This window comes from Haemaphysalis longicornis, unplaced genomic scaffold, assembly GCF_048455015.1.
Source record: "Haemaphysalis longicornis isolate Haplotype H1 unplaced genomic scaffold, Haemaphysalis longicornis Haplotype H1 scaffold_10, whole genome shotgun sequence".
NCBI classification, from domain to species: Eukaryota; Metazoa; Arthropoda; class Arachnida; order Ixodida; family Ixodidae; genus Haemaphysalis; species Haemaphysalis longicornis.
In genome coordinates this window covers 141675810-141685647 of record NW_027526204.1, presented here as the reverse complement: position 1 = coordinate 141685647, position 9838 = coordinate 141675810, and the positions used below count along the sequence as shown (strand labels likewise).

The window sequence follows — 9838 nt, the reverse complement described above, 5'->3', positions numbered from 1 at the left end:
TCAAGACAGCATAAACAAAAAGTTCCATTATCATCAACGAGTGCGAGCTTTGGCTTTACAACAACGATGACGACGACGACGACAACAACAACAACAACAATAACAACAACAACAGCAACAAAAACAACGACGACGATGACAACAACTGCAACAGCAGCAGCAGCAGCAGTAGCAGCAGCAGCAGCAGCAGCAGCAGCAGCAGCAACAACAACAACAACAACAACATGAACAACCAACTGTGGGACTCTCTATAAAAAGCCTAAAAAGGAACGGGCGATTTAGCACAATTTACATTTACAATTTAAATTTACGCCATGTGCTGTTTTAGATCTAAACAACCATATAAATAATGGGTAGAAAGTTATTACGGCAACGATGTTTAGGGAGGTGCTTCAATTTTTGACACAGGGCATTTTTCTGGAACCTACTGATGTTGAAGTTAGTCTGCTAAAGTTTGTCGCGCGAGCTTGTCAGTGAATCGTTGTAGAAAATGTAAGAAAGTAGGCAGGGAGGATGGTGCGAGGCAAAGGCACTTCGAACGCACTTTTATCGTTAAAAGGTGCCTATAAATGGGCATGAAAAGCCCGCAACATTGCCTACGCATTCTATACCGTGATCAGGTAAGGTAATTGGACGATGATCACAACTTGCTTGAGTGTACCTTTGAAACACTAATCCTCGGTTAGAGCCGCACTTTCGAAAGCAGCGCCATGCGGCGATGTAGCTGCATTCGGCCATTGAAAATTTGCCAAGTTTTATAATGCGAAGACAGATGGCGCTAGGTTTCCACACCGAATGGTAGAGTTCGACTGGTGTGTAGAGGTGTGCGCCGAGACGTCGGCGCGCCGCCGCCGACTGTTCTGGCCGCGCCGCCGCCGCCGACACTAACTGATCGGCGCGCCGCCGCCGCCGCCGCCGACGTATTGTTTCGGCGTGATCGGCGCGGCATTTACGTATATAGAATAAAAATGACTTTTAAAAATTAATCCAGCTTTGTTTGAGATTTCGTGTTTTGTTCAAATTTTTTTTCATGCCTCGGGCATTTTTCAATGTCACGTAGGAGAATAATGAAGCAACAGAAAACAAAAGCAACCCTGCTCTCCGCTCATCTGCGCATGCGTGTCGTCTCTAGCCAGAGCAACGTGGGATTGCCTAACTACTCTTTCGCGCGCAAAATGGCGCAACGAGAAGCAGCGGCCTCTGCTACGGTAGCCACGGCCTCGAAACGCCGGAATGACGGCTTGACGGTCGCGTGTACTGAGGTTGCGGATGGAATCGGCGACATATCTGCAACTTGTTGCGAGGAAGAAATTCCTGGCCCCGATGTGTTTAAGATGCCGATTGGAAGTTTTCGGATTGTTCCTTTGCATTCGAAGGGGAAGTCTAGTTTTGTTTGGAAACATTTTGGACGCCTAGCATACATCACGGGGGGATAGCAGAAGACAGTTGGAACGGACTACTACTGCAAGAGCTGCTTGACCAACTCCTCAAAGAAGGAAGACTCAAAGCCTTTCGAATCGTAAGTAGCGCTCCTTTGTTTCTCTAAGTAACTGAACCGTTGGCTGGCGCCTCGTAGGAATTGTGAAATTTGTGAGACTTAATACCGTGCAGTGCGCTCCTCAGCTGTTGTGCTCGCGAGACCGGCTGCCGTTTTCGCGACCGTACATCAGGACGCCCGTCTAGAGTTCAGAGTTCACATTTAGATTTCTTGATTTAGATTTCTTAGATCTTTTTCTGACCACGCTGTTTTAGGTTGTCATGGTTGCTGTTTTTATTTCAGAGAACTTCGAGCTCGTATCGTTGACCCTGAGCACGAGACACATGACCGAGAGGCATACAGGCGCTGCCATCATGAATGAGTTTCAAAGGTGCCTCGAAGAATTCAACATGGTGGGAAAGGAAGTTTGTGCAGTCACTGACGCCGGCTCGAACATGAAGCGCGCAGCGAGTCTCGCATGCACGGAACATCACCTGTGTGTTGGGCACGGCCTACACAACTTGGTCATCAAGGACGGATTTGGAAGCGTCCCAAGACTCCACGATTTGCTGGTCAACTGCCGTGACATTGTGAAGACTGTGCATTGTTGTGGGACCCGTCCATTGTTGTGGGCGGGTCCCACGCAGTACATGCATATTTCAATACCGTTCTCACGTAGGTTTGGGGGAACTCTTTGGTGTTTCTACGCAGAAATGAAAACTTGAAAGTGAACATTTCGACAGACTTCTCAGTTCAGAATGAAATGAAAACATGCGACAGGCTTTTGAAGCTATAAAAATCAACATGCAGATGCCAGCACAGTGCCGGAGTAAGGAAAACACCTAGATACTTAAATTCACCAACAGTTTGCAACGAGTACCCGTCTATAGCGTAAAAATTTTTCGAGGCATTTCTTTTCTTCGTAAAACACATGTGTACAGGTTTTTTTCAGGTTTAATGACATGTGCCGCTTGTGACACCACAGCTGAATGTTGTCCAAATCGCGTTGGATGTAGCGGAACGATTTTTTTAATGGCTGGCCTTTTTTTAATTTGCGGTTCCGGTTTCGGCGCCGCCGGCGCCGCCGCCGCCAACAAAAATTGGCCGTGCGCCGCCGCCGATGAATACCCGGCGCCGCGCCGCCGACGCCGCCGCCGCCGACAAAAAACGACCACCACGCCGCCGCCGGTCAAAACCGACACGGCGCACACCTCTACTGGTGTGTGGCAGACTGAGTTAATGATTCCGTTTTTTTTCTGCCTTTTAATATGGGCCGAAAAGTACTGCTTCACGTTGTTCAGATATCGCAAATCTACAAGACAGTAGTGGTTTCCCCAGAACCGCAGCACGATTTCCGCATTCTTGCTGTCGCCCACGGGGGAGAATGATGCTTCACTGCAAAACTCCACGCACTGCGGTGAAGCTACCAGGTGCGCACGTTCAATAAAAGGTGTTGAGCATTGTATCGGGACATGATGAAAATAAATTCCTTTATAAGTGCGACCTCGGTGGCTTTCGCAGCCGAAACGAAGACCGGAAGCCCGGCTACACGATACAAAAACTGTACACAGTTACCGTGTTAGTAGAAGCCCCTTCCCGTGTTCTCCCATCGCGGCATTCCTGTCCTGGAGAGAGAAGCCACGACTCGAAACAAACTGATAACAGCCCCATTCTCAGGTTTCACCTTACTCCAGATCATTCTCGCATGCAGCGAAGGATCTGCCCGAATCCACCTCGCTCAGTGGTGCCCTTGCCAAGAGTACCTTCGTCGAGCATAGCCAACTTAGCCGACACAAGCCAAGCCAGTGTTCCTCTGGAGGCACGGCGCAAGAGCGGGGCGCCTACCACAGCCTGCATTTGTAGCCGGGGTTCATGTGGGTTCCTTTGGCGCAGGAGAAGGTTTCGGCGAACGTGTCCAGGTGCCGCAGCGGAATGTTGACCCTGAGCGACGAGGGCAGCGCGATGCGGTACTTGATCTGTCGCCTGTCGAGTATGGATAGTCCGCGGGTGGCGATCGGGTCGCAGTGGCTGACGGCGAAGTTGACGAAGAAGAGCATCTCGGGGGTCAGGTCGGGCAGGCCCGGGATGCGGAAGTTCCGCTGCATCGAGTGGGGCGCCACGAGGGCCCGCACGTACGCTTCGAACGTGGGCTGCACCGACGCGATCTCCGCCATCGAGCTGCGCAGAAAGGGCGCCATCGGAGACTCCTGCGAGGACCGAGAAGCCGGTTCTGGAGTGTGGAGAGTGTTCCCTGGCCACGGAGAATCAACAGCTAGTGGCTCACAAGCACACGGAGACAAGGATCCCTGCATACTAATCCTCTGTCTGTCTGTCTGTGTCCTCGTATCTCTGTCTGTCCGTCCGTCAGTGTGTCTGTCTGTCCGTCCATATTTTCGTCTGTCTCTGCCTGCCTGCCTCTCTGTGTCTGTCTGTCTGTCCGTCCGTCCGCCCGTCTGTCTGTCTGTCTGTCTGTCTGTCTGTATGTATGTATGTATGTATGTATGTATGTATGTATGTATGTATGTATGTATGTATGTATGTATGTATGTATGTGTGTCCTCGTTTCTCTGCCTGTCCGTCCGTCCGTCTGTATGCCTGTCTCTTTCTGCCTTTCTGCGTCCGGTAAGTACTTACGTGTCTGTGTGTGTGCGCGCGTGCGTTCGTGCGTATGTATACGCTAACCGTGGCTGTGGCAGATGGTGCCGCCCGGTGCCGTAGAGCCCAGATTGTGTACAGCTAATAAACCAGACAGATATCGAGGTAGTAGGTAAAGCAGCCAAAGAACGCTGCGCATTAGTAGCTGCGAATTAAGGTGTGTCACACATCTTTTGAGGGGAAAGCTGCTAACGTGATTTGTCGAATGTTTTGAACTGGAAGGCTGTGCCTGCTAAGGCCGCTGACGCGGCGACGGCAAGCCCGCTGCCTCATCAACAGGGCCTATACAAGCATTGATGTTTAATATGAGGACATTAAACTAGAATTTTAAATTGCTGTCGGTATTCTAAATCTGTAAAAGCCTTTGCTGAAGTAAACAGGCCCCGTGACTCCTGGAGCAAATTGAATTACGAGTTTTGTTAAAAACTATAAGTGGGCAAGTTTTATCACTCTTTCTTAGTGAACTTGCCTCGGGCGTCACTTTCACAAAACGACGCGTGACTGTGCAAAACTGGGAAGCCACCCATTTGCTCTGACGTCACGATCGGTACTGTTTCTCGGGTTGGGCGATATGGTGAAGCGGGTGAAGTCTCTAGAGCGGAGCGTTGCGCATGCGCCTTGGAGGAGGGTGACGCCAGCGGCCGAGCGCCGGCGCGTTTCCGCTGTGCGAGGCCGGCGCGAGGGCATGCAGTGACAGAGTCGACGAAGTGAGCAAGGAAACCAGCGAAACACAAATCGGGCAAAATAGCGAGCATGAGTAAGTTCCGCATACTCCTAAAGAGGCACCGAAGTGTACTAGGCGCTGTATTGAGACAGTGTCTATAACTGATTTCAGTCTCCCTTCAAGGCCGCCAACCAGCGGCAGCACCGCGTTTATATCAGATTCAATTCATGCCCGTGGCCGCATACACAGGTGCCTAGGCCTGCGGGAACTCACCTGATCACGTTCCTATGTGTCTTACCAGAGTCCTTCAATGCCTTTCTGGTCGTGAAACTTCGCCGTCACGCTATGGGAGAGCTTCGTACGCTGCCGCGCCGCGGCGCTGGTGTTGATCGGAGGGCAACCGGGGGCGTGGTCAGAGCGCGTTTGGCAGGGAATGGACCACAGAGTAAGATAAAACAGACGCTCGCCGCCTTATCAGCAGTGCGCTTTCGCTTTACGTGTCGTGGGCAGCTCAAATGGACTTATCATTTTTTGAGTGGCGAAAAAATTTGGTGCGAACGGGCATGCTGCTACTGCGTTCCTGCCTGCCGGTCTGGCTACGGAGCAGCGGCGGCCGCCCGATGCCCTCCGATCTGTGGTGGCGCCACTCGCGGTAGCCTTTGTCCCCGTACGAAACTTGGCCGGGAGTTTCATGACCAGAGAAGCATTGAAGGACTCTGGTCTTACTAATTCAGGACCCGCGGGAATAAAAAGCATGGTGTACCGATAAGACCGGTTTTACACATTCATAGCGATGTTCCTAACCGCATAGATTGCTTATTTTAGAAATATAGCACTTATTTACTGAGATAAAAAATAAGCGAGAAACGTATGTTGGTTTATCCAGTTTTCACTAGGTGGCGCTAGCTGTCTAGCAAGCAAGAGTTTAATATTTTCATTTCGGTACAGAAGTGACATACCTCTAAAATAAGCAAACTAGGCAGTTATGAATGTTGATTTGTAAAGCTTTTCGTATTGGTGCACGATGGTTTTTAGGCCCGTGGGTCATGAAGTAAGCCCAACAGGAATTTTAACAAGTGAGCCCCCCTCAAGAACTGCGCATGAGTGTACTTTTTGATGACGCCAACATTATCTGCGGTCCTGCATGCCCGTGCTGACCTGGAACGTTCCGAAGCGCTGGATGTTCTCGATGTAGTCCTGCGTGAAGCACTTCTGCTGCTGCCGGTAGCGGACCAGCGACTCGCTGCTCCACCACGTCTCGGGCATGCCGCGCACGTTGATGGTGGCGCCGCGGACGTCGATGGCTTCGTACATGCCTGCCACCATTTTAGGCGGGGACAAAAAGCGCACTCGAGGAGCCATATCGATCATGCTGGGAAGGTATACACTGATACTGGAGCACAGGGTTCGTTTGTCTCACCGATACAGACACGCACATATCCGCCTAGCATTGCTATAGTTGAGAATGGGATAACTACGATCGAACGTACCCGACACGGTGACTAAGGCGTTGACGGGGGTTGCATTTTCGGCCGCTGCGGCCTCTTTTCTGATTGAGACGAAAAGTGAAAACGTCCGTGTGTCGAGATTCCGGCGCGCGTTAAAGGGGCCATGAAGAGAAAACACATGTTTGTTTCATTCTAAAGACTGCCTCGTTATAATATCATACTAACAACACTTTTAACGTAAACTTCGCTCCAATAAGCTATATAATTAGGAAAAAAGGGAATGACCATGCGACCCACTCGCTCATTTCCCGCAACAGAGCCTATGATGTGATACCATCCATCTCTGAAATTGGCCGAGGCCGGCAAAAGCAAACGCAAATTCGGCAGAGCTTATAAGCTTGACGGACAAGCTATTAGCGATTACATTTAGGGCACATTTTTTAAAGCAGTAAGAATGGCGGGACAAGCAGTGAAAGTTACGAAAGCACACGTAAACATAGAAGTACCGATGCGTACTGCTGTTGGTACTGCGTGCACTATGCTTGGTTTAGCTGCACAGGACTGCGTGGCTTTGGGGTTGTCTCAGACGACACTGGCAGACCGACACAAGCAACGGTGTCTTACGTGACCATATTTGTCGAGCGAGCACTATGTTTCGCGAAACGATTAAACAAAAGCAAGCCAGATTTAAATACGGTCAAAACAAACCAAAGGCAGAAAACGGCTTGCCGCGGTATGGTGGCGCCACAAACTAGGCTTCGCAATCGGCTGCAGAACGGTCTGTTCCTGTGATGTCATTGCAGACCACGAAAACGCACGATTTAGCAGGAAAATAAAAATTTATTTCTCAGTGAATAAAACATCGTTTGCATCCAGACAAGCGCTGGGCGCACTATAAAACACGAAACTTTCGAATAAAACAAACTTGTATTTTGTTTTCATAGGCCCTTTAAAGATCCCCAGGTGGCGGAAACTGTTCCGGAGTTCTCCCCTACGGCGCGCCTCATAGCTGGCTTCTTAACCAACGCTCCCCATCCACCGATCAAAACTTGCCTATGGCTGCTGTAATGGTATTTGGTTCGGAAAGCAGTCCACACTAAACAACACGCTCAATACTGAGCAGGATTGGGCCAATAAAACGCAATATTGACTGAAAAGGACCTGAAACGACTGTTATATATCCTGTAATCTTCCCCCGGCCTCGAGTCCTTATACCTTCCGCACCTCCGGAAGACAACTCCATCCGTGCGAGTTCGTTTTTTGAGCGCAAAAAGGACGGGGATTAGGAAATACCACGGAGTAAGAATTAGGAAAGACAGATACACGGGACGTAATATTTAGAAGCGTCTTACACGCCACTTCAAAAAATCATGCACCCCTCCGTCTAACGACGACGATGGTTGAACGCGAAGCCTTCTCGTGATGGATTGGTTGGTTGGCCAAACCTACACTGCGAGTATGTGCTATTTTGAAGGTACGCACCCATTTTCTGCAATACTCACAGCAACTTTTTCTTTCTTTCTTTCTGTCTTCCTTTCTCTTTCTTTCTTTCTTTCTTTCTTTCTTTCTTTCTTTCTTTCTGTACAGAAAGGGGATTAGAGACCAAAGGCTTGGAGCCTGACTAGGGCCCCCTTGCTACGGGTGACAAATAGCGTGCGGGCACAATGTACCATATTGCGTACTTGTCGCCTAGTGTAAAAAAAGGACAGAAAATACATTTGAAATCACTCGCTCCAGCGCTCAATGTGCGACTACTTTGCACATAACACATAACTCTCGAATGTGCACTCCATAGGCCTAACGTTTGGGTTTGGGGTGTACGGCGTGAACCGGTACCTGCTGCTTGGCATTCAGTAAGCATTTTTTTTATTGGGTGCCGGTTTGAGCTGCTAAACCTTAAGATGTGACGTTAGGCCTAACGCCCTAAACCTCAAAATGGGAAGTTAGGCCTACGTCTGGTGGCTAACAGCCTTACGGCACGCATAACAACGCCATTCTCATCCTACGTCGGCTATAGTGGGTAACGGCTGTCGATGTTCACCTCAGGAAATTAAGCGTTTTAATTTTGCTGCACTTCACCCACAATCATCGTCACCTTCAGAGAAAGTTGACTTTCCTGCAGGACGTATTCGCGTTACAGACGCCATAGGTGGGAACACTAAAGCGTCGCTTTAGAATGTACTAAACCGGCTTCCACAGTTGCTGTTGGTCGCAGTTAGCCACGGAGCAAGAATATATCTTATTATTTCTCCGTGCAGTTAGCACAAGACCGGGATAATTGGAGATATATGGGAGAGGCCTTTTCCCTGCAGTGGGCTTAGACAGGCTGATGATGATGATGATGATGAAACCGGCTTCGACAGGCGCGTACCTTGCACCAGGTAGGGCACGATGTAAGGCACAAGAATGGCGGGGACGCTCGACTGCGCCACCCTGTTCTGCACGGAGACCACGCCGAAGGGGATGTGCAGCACGTTCTTGCCCGCGTTGTACTCGAAGCCCGGCCGCAGGCTGGTCACGTGGTAGCGGGCGTCGTAGTCGGCGTTGTCCTTGGACCGCCAGTAGCGCGACGCGGTCTCGTTCAGGATGGTCGTGTAGTCGTGCATAGCCGACTCCATCGTGAATTGCACCTTGAGGTTGCTATCGTAGTACCTGTTGCCCCCGTGGGTAGCCGAAGCAGAACAATCCCCGGGTCCGATTTACCAGGCACCCTTAGCACATCAGCTTCACATACCAATCAGTCGGGGCGCTCTGAGCGGCGCACCGTTCATTCGAAATGGTGCGAATTTCGCCTGCGAATTCGCAGCTGCGGCGGAATTCGTGCGGCATAACGATAATTTATCGTTGTTGCGGCAAACAGTCAGATGCCAAGCGGCGTTCACAGGGGAAGTTCGACTCTTCCAAACATTTGGTAACTCGCCACAGCAACGAATATGTCGTTCTGCCGCACGAGCGGCGCCTAAGCTGCGAATTAGCATGTGAAATTCGCAGGCGAAATTCGCACCGCGTATATAGAAAGGGCTTTATGCTCACTGCCGGGTCTGCTGCCGTTTCCACTCCATCGTGGCACCCACAATACAGCCATATCTGTTCTGCACTACGTCATTCCCAGGATTTCAACTGGTCGTTAACAGTGCGTTGGCACGCATAACTAATGACAAGTGCTTTGGTGCCCTCAAATTTTTTCGTTTTTCGTCCATGCGAGCTGAGAGTGTCACTGGAAGGCGCTCAGCGTGCCCTGCTTTGCAGAGCGCAGATATTGTAATAGCGCACATATGGTGTACCAGGCCTGGGCTGGTAGTTCGTTAATAGCCTCCACGTCTCCGCTATTGGCTATTCGCACTTTCCAGCAACGGTGGCGCCGCCGCGCGCCTTTTTTCCGAAGCTGTTTGTAGATGATCGGTGTCCCGGGCGAAGGCAGCCGAAGCGTTCGGAAACGCGGGGATTGAGAACGCAAAACCAAAAAGCAATCGAATGTGCTGTGTACCGCAGTATAGAAATCGCTCAGTGCCGGGAAAAGCCACCATTCATACCTTTACTAGAGATAAAAAAGCCCGGAAGGCTTGGATAAGTATGCTTCGAATTGGAAAAGGT

At 50.3% G+C, this 9838-nt stretch overlaps 1 protein-coding gene across 1 annotated transcript; it reads right to left on the bottom strand.

Annotated features, from left to right (window-relative positions):
• Positions 1–2816: 2816 nt before the first annotated feature.
• LOC144157974 (membrane metallo-endopeptidase-like 1) lies at positions 2817–6110 on the bottom strand. Its single transcript, XM_077688678.1, has 2 exons — positions 5955–6110; positions 2817–3684 (listed from the first exon to the last, which is right to left on the bottom strand). The coding sequence occupies exons 1-2, from the start codon at positions 6108–6110 to the stop codon at positions 3319–3321; spliced, it is 522 nt and encodes a 173-aa protein (XP_077544804.1). The 3' UTR covers positions 2817–3318.
• Between the last annotated feature and the right edge of the window lie 3728 nt (positions 6111–9838).